A 21,250-nucleotide genomic window follows, 5' to 3' on the forward strand; every position below is an offset into this window, starting at 1 on the left:
TATACAGAGTAGTAAAATATCAAGTGGATTGTGATGAATTGCAGGAGGATCTTGCGAAGCTGGAAGATTGGGCTTCCAAATGGCAGAGGAAATTTAATGTGGACAAGTGCAAAGCGAGGCATATAGGGGGAAAAAACCCATGCTGTAGTTATACAATGTTAGTTCTATCTTAGGAGTTACCACTCAAGAAAGAGATCTAGGCATAATAGTGGATAATACATTGTAATTGTCGGCCCAGTGTGCTGTGGCGATCAAAAAAGCAAACAGAATGTTAGGAATTATTAAGAAGAGAATGGCAAATAAAACGGTGGATGTCATAATGCACCTTGAATACTGTGTGCAGTTCTGGTCGCCACATCTCAAAAAAGATATAGTTGCACTGAAGAAAGTGCAGAGAAAGGTGACCAAAATGATAAGTGGCATGGAACGGCTGCCCTTTGAGGAAAGGCTAAGGAAGTTAGGGCTGTTCAGTCTGGAGAAGAGACGACTGAGGGGGGATATGATAGAGGTCTACAAAATCATTAAAGAACTTGAACAAGTTAACGTAAATCAGTTACTTATTCTCAGATAACAGAAAGACTAGGGGCACTCAATGAAGTTAGCAAGTAGCTCATTTAAAACAAATTGAAGAAAATTATTTTTCACTCAGTGCAGTTAGTTAAGCTCTGGAATTCATTGCCACTGTTAGAAACAGGATACTGGGCTTGATGGACCCTCGGTCTGACCCAGTATGGCATATCTTATGTTAAGCACAAGAACCAGAACAGTGAGTGACAATGAAAAGTTGTTAGAAACCTTTGGGAAAGACGAGACACACCAGCCAGAATCAAATTTACTACACTTGTTCAACATCAGCATACTGCAGCAGCCCTTCATCTCTCAGTGTGTTACACTGTCTCTTTCTTCCCTCTCCCAAAACATATTCTTTTCTTCCTTGTGTGCTAAACTGTGCCATTCTACTCTCCTTTTCCCTGCATTGTCTCTTTCTTTGCTGTACCCCTCTACCCGACTTCTTCCTATGTGCACTGTTTTGCCATGATATCCCCTTCCCCCAGCTCTAAATTCTACATTTCCCCATGCTCACACACACCTCAGGACTGAAGCCTTTGGTGAACTCTTTCATGCGGCTCAGGGTGAGACCCAGGTCAACTCCTCCACAGTTAAGGAGGACACTCAGCAGTGCATGCGTGGCACAGGAGTTGGGAATCAGCTGTAGGAGAAGGAAAGAAACTGAGTGAGATACATCTTTGCTAGACAGAAAAACCATCAAATATGCTAAAAGAGAAAGCATTAGCACTTAACTATTAGGCACAAGCAGCATAGCTATGTATCCAATTAAACATTTATACTCTTCAGTATTACATTTAGAATTCATTATTCAAAATAACTGGTTGAGAGAGCTGTTATTTCAGCTCTTAGTTACTGAGGGGAGATGCAAGGATGGACAGCAACACCAGCTTTAAAATCAATAGTGGACACAAGAGTCCCATCTTGTTGACTTTCACCTCCCTCCGCATACCTGATGAGCAAAGAACATGTTATTAACAATCTCATCATCTATCACAGAGGTCTCATCCACCAGTGTAGAGACCTTCCTGCGTGAGCGCCGCTCCTCGATCCATTTGAAGAGGAAGATGAAGCCATAGACAGGACTGGTGGCAGAGAAGAAAGATGAAAAGGTAATTAGAAGCTGTGTGCAGTTCTGGAGAAACTTCACTACCATACCAAAAGAAAAAGTTTCCAATTAGTAACCAGACAGGACACTAAAGATAGGACAAAGTGTGCGCTTAACAGCCCCAGCATCAGCCCCCCCGACCCACAGTTTACCCAGGGATCTAGCATCACCGCTCTGACTCTGAACTTCACAAAAAGTACGTCGCCTGCACACAGGTGCAGCTATATCTGGAGCCTGTCCCTCTGAAGAGGGCTGAGCTGCCTTCTCAGATCCCAAAGGACCCTGCTGAAATCCGAGGCCCAATCCGACCTTCTGCTTACACTTCTAGCTCTTCTCTATACTGCTTTTTTTTTTTTTAATTTATGCAGACAGAAAACAAATAGGAAGAGGTCTACTGTTGAGAAGAGAGGCAATGCCAGTACTGCCACTTTGGGTGCTCAATGCATTGCCAGAGAAATACAAAGCCTCCATGAGAGCAGGTTCTCAGAGGGAAGGAAGAACAGCCAATACATAACCGTCATCCCGCAAACTGACCATCGGCTTAGCCCTGGCTCCAAGAAATGGGGAGATCAGCCCAAGTCTGTTGTCTCAGGAGCCAATCTTCTTTGTCTGCTGCACCAGTCGAGAGATGTCAACCAGACAGAGAAATACTGATGAGTTTCTCTGCTGCACCAGACTATACAGTGGATGAGGTTATCAGCATGAAGCTTTTTCTCAGTCTCCATCTGCTGATAGGAGGAACAAAACCCACTTGTCTGGATTGGTCTGTGAGAATGATAAAGAATGGCCATATAAAAAGTACCCTGCTCCTCAGGAGCCTCATGAATCATAAACAGAGCCAGCTTACAAACAATACTCTTGAGGTCCCCTCTCCTAAGAAAACAATGTGGATATACCATGGCAATAAGGGGCACCATGAATCATATCAGGTCAGCACCTACATATTATGCCTCTCAGTGGTCCTTAACATTATAGCTAGGACTGTGTTATAAGCCCTATCCTTCACGGGCCATAAAACCTAATAACCCAGACTGTGTATACATATGCTGACCCATAAAACCATAGCTAGGGCCGTGTGCACATACATTCTTCCTTTCATGGCTCCCAACATTATAGCTTAGGCTGTGCACACAGTACAATAAAACCCTGCAACACATCAATGTCTTACCTCTGGCACTTGCTCTGCAGATCATAGATCTCCTCTACCTGAACACCTTTGACACCTCCAAACAAAAAAAAAAGGCAACAGAAGTCAGCAGAGTGACATCAACAACCCTGAGCCCCCACCCCCACATGAAATTCAACTCACCAAAGTCCTCAACTAGAAGAGTGAACAGACCTGCAGAAAAGGGAAAAAGCTGATGAAATGCCATTTTTGTTGTGCTCGGTTTTAGGAAATATTAGCACAGCATAAACTACAATAGTTTATACCACTCCTTATTTCTATACTGCTACAAGACATAGACAGTGCTGTACAGATACACAAATAACTTCTACATAAGCACCAAACTCCCGGTGGTGGCTAGGGATTTTGGGGGTGCCAGGTGGGGCAGGAGGATTTGAGTTGGGCTTACATGGGGGGGGGGGGGGGAATGGGAAGGAGGCCTATATTCAAATTGTATTTTGCAAATTCAAGGGAGGCACTTCGGCTTCAAGCCCACTATGTTTTTGGTATATTTTGGAGGACTTTTGGGGGGATGAAGAGAAATTGGACACAATGCCCAACATCTGTTTCACTGGGGGAGGCAGGGAATCAGGCCAGTAAGCCCACTAGGATTTTTTATTTTAATTTTTTGGAGTTGCCTCTTAACCAGCTGTATTAGTTGAATATAGCCAGTTAAGATAAATAAATAGTGACTCAAGTTTCACAATTATTGAAATAGCAGCCTAAAAATGAAAAGCAAGAGGCCATTACAAAAAAAAAAATAAAAAAATCACAAATTAGATAACTTACCGTATTTAGCTAAAGTGGGATAAACGTGCCACCGAATATCCTCAAATAAAGGTACACATACCTAGATAACTTTGAAACCTAACCAACAATATTCAAACCTAGCTGAATATCCGGATAAAAGCAAGTTTGCCTACCATAATCAGTGGTTTGTTGTAGAGCTCAAAGCTCTACTAGCTTGAAGAGATGTCACCCACAGATCATGTCTAATTCAGCCCTGCTTATCGATAGAAAAAAAAAACTTTATTCAGGGATATTCATGGGGACATTTATCTTGCTGAATATCCCAGATTAAAGTAAGCTAGATACATTATCCATATTCTGATTTTCTGAATACTGTAGCAGGTCTACTTTGAAATTTTTCCTTTCTGCTCTAATACCCCTATGACCAGGGGTAGAAAAGATTTTAGAAGACTTAGGAGCCAGAAAAACCTGGGGGTTGGGCTATTTTTGAGCATCAGTGCTTCTTTTTTTTTTTTTCCTTCTGCTAAAACTTGGAGAGAAGCAGGCTTGGACACAGACTGCTGCTTCCTTCCCCCTGATGAGGAAAGGGGGGAGACATCTACATCACCATACAGAGTTGGTAGGCTATAATGTGGGCATTTAGCATTAATCTTTGGAAGACTTTCATTCCAAAGTTGCATAGTAATCTGGAGATTCTTACCTGGGGTGTGTCAGAAAATATCCATGTCTTCTTGGCCCACTTTAAAACAGACTTTACCACCACAGAGTGGTGAGGCAGTTGGACTATACTAAAACCTGAAGTCTGTTCTACTCCATAGAAACATAGAAACATAGAAACATAGAAATGACGGCAGAAGAAGACCAACCGGTCCATCCAGTCTGCCCAGCAAGCTTCACACATTTGTTCTCATACTTAACTGTTTCTCTTGGCTCTTAGTAACCTTATGTTCTAATTCCCTTTTCACCCCCACCATTAATGTAGAGAGCAGTGCTGGAGCTGCTTCCAAGTGAAATATTAAGTTTGATTAGTTGGGTAAGCGGCAGCATAGCTCTCTGCCATGAAGCAGAGGGCAATGCTGGAAATGTGTGAAGTATCAGTTTTTCTTTTCCCCTGTCATTGAAGCAAGGAGTCATGCCGGACATGCACCGAAAGTGAAGAATGCCTTGAAAGTCACATTAACTATCATCAAATATTGAAAAGCCTAATAATTGGTAATACCTATAAGCCCATGAACCCATCCCTGTTTTTTTTCTTTTTTTCTTTTCTTTTTTTAATTGGGAGATGGATGCCCTTCATCCTTCTACTCTGTGAAGGTGGACACCTACCACCGGCCACTGGCATCCCGCTCCGTTAATGCCTCTGTGGCTACTGCCGCTCCATGCAGTGTTTTACTACCTGCTCTTTATATGCGTCCTCTAGAACTGATGGATCCCATCCCTGGGTTTTTTTATTATTTATTTAATTGGGAGATGACAGCCCTCCATCCTTCCGCTCCGTGAAGGTGGACACCTACCACTGGCCACTGGCATCCCGCTCCGTGAATGCCTCTGTGGCTACTGCCGCTCTGTGCAGTATTTTACTACCTGCTCTTTATATGGACACCTACCACTGGCCACTGGCATCCCGCTCCGTGAATGCCTCTGTGGCTACTGCCGCTCCGTGCAGTATTTTACTACCTGCTCTTTATATGCGTCCTCTGGACCTGATGGATCCACAATATTTATCCCATGCCCCTTTGAAGTGCTTCACAGTTTTGGACTTCACCACTTCCTCCGGAAGGGCATTCCAGGCATCCACCACTCTCTCCGTGAAGAAATTCTTCCTGACATTGGTTCTTAGTCTTCCTCCTTGGAGCCTCAGCTCGTGACCTCTGGTTCTGCTGATTTTTTTCTGTTGGAAAAGGTTTGTCATTGTCTTTGGATCGTTAAAGTTTTTCAAGTATCTGAAAGTTTGAATCATATCACCCCTGCTCCTCCTTTCCTCCAGGGTGTACATATTTAGATTCTTCAATCTCTCCTCGTATGTCAACCGATGAAGACCCTCCACCTTCCTGGTCGCCCTTCTCTGTACCGCCTCCAACTTGTCCTTGTCTCTTTGTAGATACGGTCTCCAGAACTGAACACAGTACTCCAGGTGAGGCCTCACCAAGGACCTGTACAAGGGGATTATCACTTCCCTTTTCTTACTCGATATTCCTCTCTCTATGCATCCCAGCATTCTTCTGGCTGCATCTCCATATTGGAGATGCAGCTTCCTGACTACCGGAAGGATAGAAGGCCAGATTATCCCAGATATCTGATGATTACTGCTGGTTCGGAAAGGGTTTCCAGAATCCGAAGTAGGGGTCCTTGCCCCTCCAAACATTGATGCAAAGGGCCTTACCCAATCTGGAGTATGAGAGGTCTTCTGGTGGGGATGAATGTCCAGGTGGTCATGTAAGGAGTCTGAGGGGATTCCCGTAGATACCTCCTCCAAATCAACTAGTAGAAGGATGCCAACCCATGATGCCGATGAAGAAAATGAGGATCAGGCAAGAGATCTTGGATGTTTCAGAGGGAAAACTCCAGGGGCAGCCAATCAGCTGAGCCCACAGTATCTTCTGAATGCTGGCTGAATTCTGCTGCTAGCTTCCAACACTGAATTCTCTGACAGGAGTTCCCACAACGTGGATGTGGGACTGGCCCTTGAGGGAATAAGTCCAAATCATGGACAGGAGAGGCTGAAGGATGCCCAACTTGGCACTGGCTGCCAAAGTGGTAAAGAAAGCCTTCACCAATTCTGCAACATGGTCCACAGACTGCTGTGTCCTCTGGGCCAAAACTGGGAGAGAGACATCCTCCTCTGAAACCAGTATAGGAACAGTGATTTGAGAAACATGCATTGGCCTCCTGGTATAGGCTTCCTCATGTTCTACCAGCATTAAGGGTTGCATGGAGATTATGTGCCCAATGAAGCAGATATGGTCTGGATTTCCAGATGTAGCAGGAGGACATTGGGTTGATTGCTCCAGACAGATGATGCTGATGGAGCCTTGGAAGGCCTGGGATCCAGAAAGAGGAGGTGAAACAATGATAAAGGCATCAAAAAGGAAGGCGGCACCTGCGAAGTCCCCACTGGAACCAGGTCACAACTGGCATCAAAGGCGCTGACTGTGCTCTGAGCTTCTATGCCATGTGCAACAATGGCACATAGGGTTCTGCAACAACAGTGCTGGGAACTGCTTCTGCAATAGCAACATTGATGGTACCCTTCACCGCTGGCACTGACCGAGTTGAATAGTGCTTCTTCTTTGGTGCAGACAAACTTTGAAACAGAAATTAAGCTCTGGGGTGCACAGTGGAGTGTGCTGGCCCCTGCATCTTGCTTGATCCTGGTGCTATGACGGATCTGAAGCCCGGCACCATAGGTAGGTGAGCCCTGTTAAAGGAGCTTTTGTTTGACTCAGCATATAGAGAGTCTGAGGAAGTCCCTTTCCAAGAAGAATGGAACCATCTCTTTACAGACCTATGCAGCGCCTCCATTTCCAAACCCAGTTCTGCTGGGAGCTAGGTGACATCTGACCACAGTCAGCGTCATGATCAGGTCCCAGGCATTTGTAGCAATTATTATGCTATTGCTGATGGACATCGTGGCCACAAACACAGTCCTTGAAACTACAGGGTGTGGCCTTCTTGGAGCCGGACATCCTGATATCTTTTTTCGTTTAGTACTGAAAAGTACTGTTGACAACTGTTGAAACAGCAAAAAAACGAGCAAAATGACTATCAAGTGTAGATTTGAAGAAAAAGATACCAGAGAGAAGGTACATGTCTGTGCAAAAGCTTGGACAAAAAAAAGTGAGGGGCTCACAAGGTAGCAGACACTTGGGAACTCCCACACATGCTCAGCAGTAAAAGTTTATTGAGCTAGAGAGATGTCTGTTTATGGCTAATTCGGCATTGCTTGTTGATGGAGAATCAAAAATTCCCAGGTATGGAGAGCGGGAGATATTTTTATCATTACTTGTTTTAAATTATTATTTGATGTGTCTGCTGTTTTGAAATATTTTATTAGTGTTTGGAAAATTTAAAAAAATGTTTACATGTGTTTTTAATTATTGGATGTTATTCTATTCGTCAGCTGTTTTGAAATATTCATTCTTTTTATTAGTATGGATTTACTATTATTAATTAACAATGTGGATCACTAAAGACTAGATGATGGAAATGAGAAAGAGTGCATGGTGATAACTTGCTGGTGTGGCAGTTACTACCCTTAACCAATAAGCCTTCATACTGTTGATGCAATTCCATTATTGCTCTCTGCTTTAATGGCAAGGGGAAAAGGGGAATTAGATTCAGACAGCAACCAACAAGGACATTGAATTGAACGGTCTGGAAAAACAAATAAGCATGGAGATGATGCAATTCCAATATTGCTCTCTGCTTCAACGGCAAGGCATAATGAGGAATTGGACTCAGATAGCAACCAACAAGGGTGCTGACTTTGATGGTTTGGGAAACTAAGTATGGGGGTGACTTGTATGGTGCGGCAGATGCTACCAATAAGCTTGCCAGGCAGACGGGATGAACCGTTTGGTTCTTTTCTGCCATCATTTCTATGTAATTTACATCCCTTGATGTAAATCAATAATGTTTCATGTTTTATGAGGACTAGTAATGTTTCTGTTTTTCCACTGCTGCACTACATATGGAGCCTGACTTCTTGTGGTTTCCATTTTAATTTTTGTCTGCATGTTTATATTTATATTTTATGGTCTATTCTGTATTTAATGAGGATCTATGTTCTGTGACTAAGGTGAGATATTCTGTTAGCTTGTAGTTTCTGTGTAGGGTTCTATAGCAGCCTGGAGGTGTATTGGTGTTTTAAGCCTGGTGTAACAGCAGTGTTGCCTTTTCATAGATATGGTTGTTACTGTTTTGAGTGCTGGCAGTTAGTGCCTTTTTGGTATGGGAGGTTTACTATATTGTAATTCAGTTTACTCATGGCAAGCCCATACCAAACATGTTACAACAGGCCTAGTACCAAATGAGTTCCAAGTGTCTTTTTTTTTTTGGCAGTTTACTGGTTTGGCACTACAGCAGTGCATGTAAATATTATATGCTGTCATATTCAGAAGACTGAACTTTGAATGTTGTTTTCATGTAAAATCTATGTATTTAGTGATGCTTAAAAAAAAATTAAAAGAAGTAGTAAGGCATAAATGTAGCAATAATAATAATGTAAGGTTGAACAAAGGAATAGATGCCAATGGTCTTGAAAGAAACTTTATTGAAGTGGAGACACAAGGTAGCCTGACTCAGGCCGAGTTTCGCCGTATCAGGACGGCTGCCTCAGGGGCTAAAACATGAATAAAAAATCATATAAATACATATTTATGTAATAAAAATATAATAAAACAATGATTAAAAACAAAGTATGTGTATTATACATGTATACAGCAATGGTGACACATAGATCTTTTTGTACAGGAACTAAAAATTGTAAATTTATTTATTAAATAAACTCACGGTTAGCACAAATGTATAGTAAATTTATGATAGAAGATGGTTTTACCTTGTATGTATTCTCTTCAGTACACAAATTAAACAATTTCTGTATGGAGGATCATATATACCATTATATGATCAGTAAAGGTAAAATATCTGTAAATTTGCAAAAGAGGATGGCAATATTATGTAGAACTTTATTCAAATATTAACAAGTAAACAAATAAAATAATATGTGTACAGAGGTAAATATGCATTAAAAATTAATTGGTGATACAAATAATGTCTTATATGTACCTAGAGTATCAATTGATGGTTTATAGATATATTCTTAAAAGTCTGTAATGAAATATTCAATAAAAATCAATTAAATAAGTGGAGGATGTATCAAAAGTAAATTATTAAATAACAAGTGCAATGATTAAAAAATGATGTATTTGATGAAATACACGTTTTCACATTGGCGATAGCTATTAAGACATTTATATTAGACATGTAATACTACACCAGTAGTCCTTTTAGATTACCCTTCATTTGCATATAGATTTTCGCATACGCGGTTCGGACTATCATTTTTCAATATATTATTACATCACAAAGGTACTCTAATTAATTTATTCATCACGAGGGCTTCAATAATGTATTTACAGCACTTTGTTAATTATCTTCAATCAATATAGAAGTCATATTTCCTTTTTAGACAATTAATTATCTTCATCAAATACATCATTTTTTAGACAATCATTGCACTTGTTATTTAATAATTTACTTTTGATACATCCTCCACTTATTTAATTGATTTTTATTGAATATTTCCTTACAGACTTTTAAGAATATATCTATAAACCATCAATTGATACTCTAGGTACATATAAGACATTATTTGTATCACCAATTAATTTTTAATTTTTAATGCATATTTACCTCTGTACACATATTATTTTATTTGTTTACTTGTTAATATTTGAATAAAGTCCTACATAATATTGCCATCCTCTTTTGCAAATTTACAGATATTTTACCTTTACTGATCATATAATGGTATATATGATCCTCCATACAGAAATTGTTTAATTTGTGTACTGAAGAGAATACATACAAGGTAAAACCATCTTCTATCATAAATTTACTATACATTTGTGCTAACCGTGAGTTTATTTAATAAATAAATTTACAATTTTTAGTTCCTGTACAAAAAGATCTATGTGTCACCATTGCTGTATACATGTATAATACACATACTTTGTTTTTAATCATTGTTTTATTATATTTTTATTACATAAATATGTATTTATATGATTTTTTATTCATGTTTTAGCCCCTGAGGCAGCCGTCCTGATATGGCGAAACTCGGCCTGAGTCGGGCTACCTTGTGTCTCCACTTCAATAAAGTTTCTTTCAAGACCATTGGCATCTATTCCTTTGTTCAACCTGACGGCAATAATAATAATGTAATACATTCCTTACACTCATTAGAAGAGTGTCTCAACCACTTCTGTAAGCTCAGTGTTACAGAACAGAACTTCTCCTTAATTGACAGTTTGGTTCTTTATCATCTTATTCATGAAGCCTGAGTGATTGGGGTTGGAAGGAGAAGAGCCTTCTCCCTCCCCTCCACCCAAACCACAGTACACAGAGCACCATAGAATGCTTTCTCACTGAAACCACATCTGTTGTTTACTCCCTCATGCCTGAGAACCATTTATCTTTTACTCTGCTGAGGTACATGCTGCAAGCAAAAGTACTAACTTTGTCAGGGACAAGCTCCTCTGGAGTCCTGTGAGAATTAAGGTAACCTGTTCTGAGCTGGTCAGGCATCATCATAACAGACCTACACTCCCATCATACAATAATTCCTCAGAACACAAATCTATTCACGTCTTAGGCTAGCAACTTCTAAGAAAAGATTCAAAGAAAATACGATTAAAAACCTGCACAATATCTAATGAGATGGGGACATCATGGAGATTACCAATCACTTATCTTTGAAAGACTAGCACTGTGATGGAAACTCATAAAATGAGAGGATGAGACAGGAAAGTTAAGATTCTTTTCCTTCACCACTTGCATGCTGCCTCAGGATACACTCAAACTCCTCTTGACACAAGGATCCGTCTAATAACAGTGTTATAATATTAATCCTTACATGATTATGAACTTCCTGTCCTAGGCTTATTATACTTTATTTGCTGGAGAGTTGTGTTCTGTCTCCACTAATACACAAATGTATGAACAACAGGTGCCGTGAAACCCCTGGGGGACTTCTGTGCAATGCAGAACTTGTGCAAAATTCACCTTCCCTGCAGAATTTTACAACTGTTCCATAGAATTTGTACTTCCCTCCTGCGCCATCCCGCCTATCACTTCACACCTTGCTGTGTTGCTGGCAGTGGGCTGGGGATGCAGTGTGGGTGTGCATGAGGGTAAATGAACTGAAGGCAGAGAAAATAGGATGGAGATGAGTAGTCTATCACCGTATTATGGTTATGGCTTCTGGTTTTTGTGAATTTTAATTTACCCTGAGAGGAATTCTCAGCACTGACTTCTTTCAGTTACTGACTTTTATGGCAACCACAACGGACAATGTTATGGTGCCACAAGTATTCACAACTTGAAGACTTCAAGCACTGCCTGTAATTCAGCACTCCTCTTGGTTTCTGCAAATTGTAAAATTAAAATTTCCAAAAATTAGAGGCCCTAGTTATGGCGTATTACAGTACTGATGGAGGGAACGTTAACTAAAAACTTTCAATGCTTTCACTATTACAGTTCAATTACTCAAACACAATAATTATATTTTACAATTTGAACAGCATATAAATATTTTGCACAGAATGTTTACTTTTTTACACAGAGTTAATGCTTTTTTTAAATACAAAATTCCCCCAGAAATAGTAAAAGCAATGCCTAAGACCTTTTATGCCAAACTTTGACTCTGCTCAGAAGAGATCACAGCCTTCGGGCGCGGGTGGGGGCTCTACAACCTTTACACGTGGCCCCTCTATAGCCTCTTCAGGTTTTACGTTGCCACTTCCTCTTCACCTCTTAATCTCCAACTCCCCCCAGATCTTTCCATTTCCACTACAGCCTTTTCCACCATTCGATATCCACCGGCGCTTCTTTTTTTTGTCCAGCCCCTCCCCTCTCCACCTTTCTCTCACCAGGGTCACTCTCCAGCTCCAGCCAGCCTTTATTCATCTTCTTATTCGAAATCTCAGCGCCATCTCCGGGAGAGTCAGGGACTCGTGCGAGTCACTCAGGAACCCAGGACCACCGCTACCGACAGGGGTACAGCAGCATCGTCACCGTCATCGGCACGCGACGCGCCCGTGGCAACAACAGTGCCGTCATTGGAGCGCGACCCGCCCGCTGTACTGACGAAAGTGGCACGTGGCCCAGACAGCATGCGTCATCAAGTACGTCCCATTACTGCGTCAGTGGAGAGCGCTTAGTCTCATTAACTTGTATCTGAGGGAGAAATACGGGTGGCGGGAGTTCATTCAGGGTGTGGCTGCGCTTGCATGTGAACCTCCTCTCCCCCAAGGACAATAAAACTACAGGAGTATGGGTGAGGGAACAGAGCAGTAAGGATTCAGAACCTGGCATCAACAATACTCAGCAGAGAGGCGGTCTTCAGTTCATAGCTCTGCTGCAAGTGGTCGCACAGGTTTAGAACCAGGGATCATGAGATGAGATTAGGATTGCCAACATTTCCACAGACCACGACTGGACACTTGAGGACCGGGGACGGAGAGAGGAGAGATGGTGTCCCTGATTTGCATAAATGTTAGATCCTACCAAGTGAACTGCCTAAACGCTGTATCTGCATGCATTAAAGGGCAATAATGAATACACAGGCAACAATTTATATTACAGCCTCTCAGGGCAATGAAGGGGTCCCTACCACTCAGCTGCTCCCTATTTATTATCTCCTGGATTATTAGGGAGGTGGTGGTGGATGGCACAAACTTTTTTCTGTTATACATATACACACCCACTCATACATAGAAACATAGAAATGACCGCAGAAGAAGACCAAACAGCCCATCCAGTGTGCCCAGCAAGTTTTGCACTTTTTTTTTCTCATACTTATCTGTTACTCTTGGCTCTTAGTAACCTTTTGTTCCCTGTACGTACCCGGATCAGTCCAGACACCTGGGTTGTGACTCCGCACCAGCAGGTGGAGACAGAGTAAAACTTGTCGGGCTCCCTACATATAGTAAGGTGCCACCCACAGCCCCTCAGTCTTTCTCTGTCTCCAGCAGTTGGGGCAGGTCCACCCACAGTCTCTATGATCCCTGGGGTTCGATTAGCTAGTCAGGGATAGATAGGAAAAAAAAAAAAAAAACATTTATAGAAAAAGAGGATAGCGGATTCCCTTTTTTGTTTTCAAAAAAAAAAGAAGAAGAAATTTTTCCTGAAGCTCCTGTTCGAGGTGCCTCCCAGGGGGGTTGCAGATCCTGAGGGGATCATCCTCCCCTGGTAGAGGCCGCTGCTGGGGTCGAGGACCCGCCCCCTCTGGCAGCAGCGTTGGGGGTGACACCGGGGAGCCCGGTTCACTCACCCCCGGTGGAGCCCGGAGGCCTTCAGTACCGTGGACAGCGGATAAAGTAAAAAAAAAAAAAAAAAGAGGTTTCTTTATTTTCTGCGCCGGCTCTCTCTCTCTCTCTCCCGCGCGACGGTGTGTTCAGGGGCATTTTGTTTTTCTAGTTGCGGCGTTTCTTCCTGATTGGTAGTTTTATTGCCCGGCCGAGATGCCCGTGGGGTCTGCCTGCCGCGCGTGCGGCTCCGCGCGCACGCGAGTATCGCGGGACGGGATGTGCTCTAGCTGCCTCGCCGGAGGCGAGGGACCGTCCGGGGGCGATCGGGGGGGTCGGACCCGGGCGTCCCGTTCGCCGCCGCGCGTTGCTTCAGCTCAGGAGGGAGGGCCAGATCCGTTCCTGCTTAGCGTGGGAACGGCGGCCATTTTGTCGATGGTCCACGAGGCGACTAGAAGGGCCATGGATCATGGCGCCCAGCCTCCTCCTCTCTCTCCCCAGCCTCGGGCCTCGGCGGGGGCGCCTCGGGGTACCCCCGATTCGGCTGATTGGGGCTCGGAGGAGGGGCACTCGGACTCGGAGGAGTCTTTTTCGGAGGATTTTAGTTTTTTGTTAAAGAAACTAGCGAAGTATCAAAAGGAGCGGCGCAGGCACGGGAAGGTGCCAGGAGCTGCAGATGGACGTTCTCGCTCCCGGAAGAGGTCGGCCCGCCCTAGGGACATATCGGTGCCCCCGAAGGACAAGCGTTCGGCGCGAGGAGCGCCCCAGGACGCGGATTCGGAGTCCACTTCCTCGGAGGAGGAGCGGTCAGTCTCGGGGGCGCGTGGAGGGCCTGAGGGGCCCGATGATCAAGGTCCAGCGCAGCCGGGCGCGGGCAAGCTCCTCCCTTTAAGAGGGAGGAGCTTTCCCCTCTCATTCCGGCGATCCTCGATGAAATTGGAGTGGAGGCCCCACCGGTGGAAACCCGCCAAGGGCCTAAGATGGACCCGGTGCTTCTGGGGCTCGCGGGCCCTACGGTGGCGTTCCCTTTCCATTTTTCTGCGTCCGACATTCTTTTCCGAGAATGGGACACCCCGGAGCTGGGCCTCAAGGTAAGTAAGGCCATGGATAAGCTGTATCCTCTGCCCCAGGATGCTTTGGAGCTCCTGCGGCTTCCTCGCGTGGATGCCGCCGTGTCGGCGGTCACCAAGAGATCGACCATTCCCGTCACAGGCGCTACGGCGCTGCGGGATGTCCAGGACCGGAAGCTGGAGGTGCAGCTCAAGAAAGTGTTCGAGGTGTCAGCCCTGGGAGTCAGGGCGGCCATTTGCAGCAATTTTGCGTTGCGGGCTGGGCTCCGCTGGGCCCAGACCTTACAAGCGAATGCTGGTCTCTCTGAAGGGGAGGCTGCTCAGGCGGATCTTCTGGAGGCGGTAATCGCTTACAGTGCTGATGCCATGCACGATTTGCTGCGCACCTCGGCCAGGGCTATGGTGTCGGCGGTTTCAGCGCGCCGCCTTCTTTGGCTCCGAAACTGGGCGGCGGACGGTACGTCTAAGGCTCATCTCGGCGCCTTGCCTTTTAAGGGGAAGTTGCTCTTTGGGAAGCAGCTGGATGATATCATGCAGTTCCTGAGTGAGAACAAGGCTTTTAAGCTACCGGAGGACAGGCCACGCCCTAGACCCAATTTCTCTACACGGAACCGTTTTCGAAACAACTGTCGCCAGAGGCCGCAGAGGTCGGCTGGGGCGGGTCAGTCCTTCCGAGGAGGCGCTGTCCGATCTTCCACCTGGTCTCAGTCCTTTCGGGGGAAGAGATTCAACAGGTCAGGGGGATCCTCGGCGGGATCCGGGGCCAAGTCGGCCCAATGATACGCGATCGGTTCGTTTCTCGGCGAGGGCTCAGGAGGCCGTTCCACTGGTGGGAGCGCGCCTCGAGCGTTTTTACGAGGAATGGACCAAAATCACTTCGGACCAGTGGGTGTTAGACGTGATAAGACACGGTTACGCGTTAGAATTTGCACATCTCCCCTGGGACAAGTTTCTCGTCTCCCCCTGCAAGGCCGTAGCCAAAAGGGCTGCCGTGCGGGCAACCCTCCAGCGTCTGGAGGCTCTGGGCGCCATCACTACTGTTCCGCCGACGCAACGGGGCATGGGAAGGTACTCCATTTATTTCGTGGTCCCAAAGAAGGACGGGGCGTATCGGCCGATCCTCGACCTAAAAGGAGTCAACCGGTGCCTTCGTGTTCCCCGGTTCAAGATGGAAACGATTCGCTCGGTAGTGGCTGCGGTTCGCCCGGGCGAGTTCCTAGCGTCCCTGGATTTGACGGAGGCGTATCTCCACATAGGGATTCAGCCAGCTTATCATCAGTACTTGCGATTTTGCATCCTGGGCAAGCATTTCCAGTTCAGGGCTCTTCCCTTCGGTCTAGCCACGGCTCCACGCACCTTCACCAAGGTTATGGTGGTGGTGGCTGCTCAGCTCCGACGGGAAGGGCTCTTCGTTCACCCTTACCTGGACGATTGGCTCATTCGGGCCAAATCCGAGCTGGAGTGTCGGCAAGCGGTGACCAGGGTTCTACAGCTCTTGCGGTCGCTTGGTTGGGTGGTCAATCTAGCCAAGAGTCACCTTCAGCCCACCCAGAGGTTGGAATATCTGGGGGCCTTGTTCGACACCAAGGAGGCCACGGTATCCTTAACTCAGGACAGGGTCCTCAAGCTCCAGGGACAGGTGAGGCACTTGCTCGCCCTACGATGCCCTTTGGTCCGCGATTACCTGATGGTCTTGGGTTCCATGGCGTCGACACTCGCCTTGGTGCCCTGGGCTTTTGCTCATCTGCGACCGTTACAATCAGTGTTACTTTCCTGCTGGAGGCCGGCCTCGGAGGAGTTCCTGCGCCCGCTGCCTCTCACGGACCGCGCCAGGGCCAGCCTGCAGTGGTGGCTCTGCCCCAACCATCTGACGTGCGGAGTTTCTCTGATCCTGCCCACCTGGACGGTGGTCACGACGGATGCCAGTCTATCGGGTTGGGGAGCGGTCTGTGGGGGGCGCTCGGTGCAAGGTCTGTGGTCAGCCCAGCAATCGCAGTGGTCCATCAATCGGTTGGAAACCAAGGCGGTGGCGCTGGCGTTACAAGCTTTTCTGCCGTGGATACGGGGTCAGGCGGTACGAGTCCTGTCGGACAACGCCACCACGGTAGCCTATATTAACCGCCAAGGCGGGACAAGGAGTCAGCAAGTGGCGGAGGAAGCGGCTCAGTTGATGTGCTGGGCGGAACGGCACCTCAGCAGCATTGCGGCGTCACACATCGCCGGTGTCGACAACGTCCAAGCGGACTTCCTCAGCCGGCACCGGCTGGATCCAGGGGAGTGGGAGCTACCGGAGGTAGCATATCGTCTCCTCTGTGCCAGGTGGGGTCAGCCACGTCTGGATCTGATGGCCACCGCGCAAAACGCAAAGGCTCCGAGGTTCTTCAGCCGTCGGAGGGAGCGGGGCGCGGAAGGGGTCGATGCACTCGTGCTTCCTTGGCCCACGGACGTGCTGAGCTACGTGTTTCCCCCGTGGCCTCTGATAGGCAAGGTGCTCCGACGGATCGAGTTGCATCCGGCAGAGGTGATATTGGTGGCGCCGGAGTGGCCACGGCGTCCGTGGTTCGCGGATCTGCTGCGGTTAGCGGTGGAATCTCCGCTCCGTTTTCGGGGAGACGCGGCCATTCTTCGTCAGGGACCCATTTGTTTGGAGGACGCGGATCACTTCTGTCTCGCGGCTTGGCTTTTGAGAGGGCGCGCCTGAAGTCCAAAGGGTACTCCGAGGCAGTGGTCACCACGTTGTTGAGAGCTAGGAAACAGTCCACGTCTTTGACCTATATGAGGGTCTGGACGGTTTTTGAGGACTGGTGTAGTGCTCACGAGGTTAACCCCATTCGGCCGGAGGTGCCGGAGATTCTCGCTTTTCTTCAAGAGGGTCTCTCGAAGGGGCTGTCCTGGAGTATCCTGAAGGTTCAGGTGGCTGCCCTTGGCTGCCTTCGAGGAAAGGTCCGGGGTGTGTCCTTGGCAGGCCATCCAGATGTGACGCGGTTTCTGCGGGGGGCAAAGTATCTCCGCCCGCCGGTCCGGAATCCGTGTCCCTCCTGGAATTTAAACTGCGTGCTTTCGGCTCTTTGTGGGTCGCCTTTTGAACCGGTCAAGCGGGCGACGTTGAAGGATTTAACTCTGAAAACAGTGTTTTTGGTCGCTATTACGTCCGCTCGTCGGGTCTCGGAGCTCCAAGCTCTATCTTGTAGAGAACCCTTTTTGCGTTTTACAGAGACTGGTGTCTCTCTGCGGACTGTCCCCTCCTTTTTACCCAAAGTGATATCGTCGTTTCACTTAAATCAGTCAGTCGATCTTCCTGGGTTTTCGACCGTGGATCCTCAGGCTAGGGGTTCGAGGGAACTGAGGAAACTCGATGTCCGTAGCATTCTAATTCGTTATCTAGAAGTTACGAATCCTTTCCGGGTTTCCGATCACTTGTTTGTTCTCTGGTCGGGGGCTCGTAGAGGGTCGGCGGCTTCCCGGGCCATGATTGCGCGTTGGCTCAAGGAGGCGATTGGTTCGGCGTATCTTCTGCAGGGCAAGTTGGCACCCAAGGAGCTTCGTGCCCATTCGACTCGGGCGCAGGCAACGTCTTGGGCCGAGGTTTCTAGTGTGTCCACCCAGGAGATCTGTAGAGCGGCAACGTGGAAATCGTTGCACACTTTTACGAGACATTACAGGCTGGATGTCCAGGCGGCTGAGGCTCAGGTTTTTGGGGCGAGTGTTCTCCGAGCGGGACTCTCTGCTTCCCACCCTAGGTAAATTGGCTCTGGTACATCCCAGGTGTCTGGACTGATCCGGGTACGTACAGGGAAAGGAAAATTAGTTCTTACCTGATAATTTTCGTTCCTGTAGTACCACGGATCAGTCCAGGCTCCCGCCCGTCTGTGTGTTTGTAGGTCTGCTAGAAAGAGAGAGAGTCTGCTCGGTTGATTCTTTGGCCATTGTAGTTTGCAGTTTTTTGCACGTTGTGTTTTCTGGTTCTGAAGGTTTTTCGGTTCCAGCTCAAGGGGTTGTTGTGAATTGGCCTCAATTTTGGGGTTTTTTTCTAGTTAGCTAGTTTTTGGCTTTTATCTGGCTTTGACATTACATGCGACTGAGGGGCTGTGGGTGGCACCTTACTATATGTAGGGAGCCCGACAAGTTTTACTCTGTCTCCACCTGCTGGTGCGGAGTCACAACCCAGGTGTCTGGACTGATCCGTGGTACTACAGGAACGAAAATTATCAGGTAAGAACTAATTTTCCTATTCTATTTCCCTTCCACCCCCACCATTAATGTAGAGAGCAGTGTTGGAACTGCTTCTAAGTGAAATATCTAGCTTAATTAGTTAGGGGTAGTAACCGCCGCAATAAGCAAGCTATACCCATGCTTATTTGTTTACCCAGATTAAATAATTCAGACCTGTTGGTTGTTGTCTGTATATAGATCCACTTTTCTTCATTCCCACTGCTGTTGAAGCAGAGAGTTATGCTGAATATGCATTGAAAGTGAAGTATCAGACTTTCTCCCCTGCCACTGAAGCAGAGAGCTATGCTGGATATGTGTGAAGTATCAGTCTTTCTCCCCTGCTGTAGAAGCAGAGAGTTATGCTGGATATGCATTGAAAGTTAACTATGAGACTTTCTCCCCTGCCGTTGAAGCAGAGAGCTATGCTGGGTATGCGTGATGTATCAGTCTTTCTCCCCTGCCGTTGAAGCAGAGAGCTATGCTGGATATGCATTGAAAGTGAAGTATCAGGCTTATTTGGTTTGGGGTAGTAACTGCCGTAACAAGCAAGCTACTCCCCGCTTTTTTGTGAATGCAAATCTTTTTTCACGTTTCCTCTTGCCGTTGAAGCTTAGAGCAATGTTGGAGTCGCATTAACCGTGTGTATGTTTATTGAATAAGGGTATTATCTCCAGGTAGTAGCCGTCATTCCCGCAAGCCACCCACTCTTCATTCACGTCCTCTAGACTTTATGGATCCACAGTGTTTATCCCACGCCCCTTTGAAGTCCTTCACAGATCTGGTCTTCACCACTTCCTCCGGAAGGGCATTCAAGGCATCCACCACCCTCTCCGGTGAAGAAATACTTCCTGACATTGGTTCTGAGTCTTCCTCCCTGGAGCTTCAAATCGTGACCCCTGGTTCTCCTGATTTTTTTCCGACGGAAAAGGTTTGTCGTCTTTGGATCATTAAAACCTTTCAAGTATCTGAAAGTCTGTATCATGTCACCGCTGCACCTTCTTTCCTCCAGGATGTACATATTTAGATTCTTCAATCTCTCCTGATAAGTCGTTCGATGAAGACCATTCACCTTTTTGGTCGCCCTTCTCTGGACCGCCTCCATCTTGTCTCTGTATCTTTGGAGATACAGTCTCCAGAACTGAACACAGTACTCCAGGTGAGGCCTCACCAAGGACCTGTACAAGGGGATAATCACTTCCCTTTTCTTACTCGATATCCCTCTCTCTATGCAGCCCAGCATTCTTCTGGCTTTAGCTATCGCCTTGTCACATTGTTTCGCCGACATCATATCATTAGACACTATCTCCCCAAGGTCTCTCTCCTGCTCCGTGCACATCAGCCTTTCTCCCCCCATCGAATACACTTCATTAGGATTTCCACTCCCCATATGCATGACTCTGCACTTCTTGGCATTGAATCTCAACTGCCATATCTTCGACCACTCTTCCAGCTTCCTTAAATCCCGTCTCATTCTCTCCACTCCTTCCGGCGTGTCCACTCTGTTGCAGATCTTAGTGTCATCCGCAAAAAGACAAACCTTACCTTCTATCCCGTCCGCAATGTCGCTCACAAAGATATTGAACAGGACCAGTCCCAACACCGATCCCTGCGGTACACCACTTAAAACCGCTCTCTCTTCAGAAAGAGTTCCATTTACCATCACACATTGTCTTCTGTCCGTCAACCAGTTTGCAATCCAGGCCACCACCTCGGCACTCACTCCTAAGCTTCTCATTTTATTCACCAGTCTCCTGTGTGGTACCATATCAAAAGCTTTGCTGAAATCCAAGTAGATGACATCGAGTACTCTTCCTTGATCCAATTCCTTGGTTAGCCAGTGAAAAAAGTCAATCAGATTTGTCTGACAGGATATTCCCCTGGTGAAACCATGCTGCCTCTGGTCCATCAATTCTCCCGACTGTAAAGAAGATGTGGTAGGCCTGATTGACAAACTGAAGAGTAGTAAATCACCTGGATCAGATGGTATACACCCCAGAGTTCTGAAGGAACTAAAAAATGAAATTTCAGACCTATTAGTAAAAATGTGTAACTTATCATTAAAATCATCCATTGTACCTGAAGACTGGAGGATAGCAAATGTAACCCCAATATTTAAAAAGGGCTCCAGGGGCGATCCGGGAAACTACAGACCGGTTAGCCTGACTTCAGTGCCAGGAAAAATAGTGGAAAGTGTTCTAAACATCAAAATCACAGAACATATAGAAAGACATGGTTTAATGGAACAAGTCAGCATGGCTTTACCCAGGGCAAGTCTTGCCTCACAAATCTGCTTCACTTTTTTGAAGGAGTTAATAAACATGTGGATAAAGGTGAACCGGTAGATATAGTA

The 21,250-nt window shown here is 46.2% G+C and overlaps 1 protein-coding gene across 1 annotated transcript in view; it reads right to left on the bottom strand.

The window, feature by feature from the left end:
- Nucleotides 1-12,494, bottom strand: part of BAP1 (BRCA1 associated protein 1) — an 83,641-nt gene extending 71,147 nt beyond the window's left edge. The window contains exons 1-5 of the mRNA XM_029599499.1: nucleotides 12,242-12,494; nucleotides 2,985-3,014; nucleotides 2,844-2,898; nucleotides 1,520-1,652; nucleotides 1,091-1,210 (exon numbers count right to left, since the gene is read on the bottom strand). Of these exons, the coding sequence (XP_029455359.1) occupies nucleotides 1,091-1,210; nucleotides 1,520-1,652; nucleotides 2,844-2,898; nucleotides 2,985-3,014; nucleotides 12,242-12,278 (375 nt within the window). The 5' untranslated portion in view covers nucleotides 12,279-12,494. The remainder of the gene's footprint in view (nucleotides 1-1,090; nucleotides 1,211-1,519; nucleotides 1,653-2,843; nucleotides 2,899-2,984; nucleotides 3,015-12,241) is intronic.
- Nucleotides 12,495-21,250: the final 8,756 nt, after the last annotated feature.

The sequence above is a fragment of the Rhinatrema bivittatum genome, chromosome 4, assembly GCF_901001135.1.
Source record: "Rhinatrema bivittatum chromosome 4, aRhiBiv1.1, whole genome shotgun sequence".
Taxonomy (NCBI): Eukaryota; Metazoa; Chordata; class Amphibia; order Gymnophiona; family Rhinatrematidae; genus Rhinatrema; species Rhinatrema bivittatum.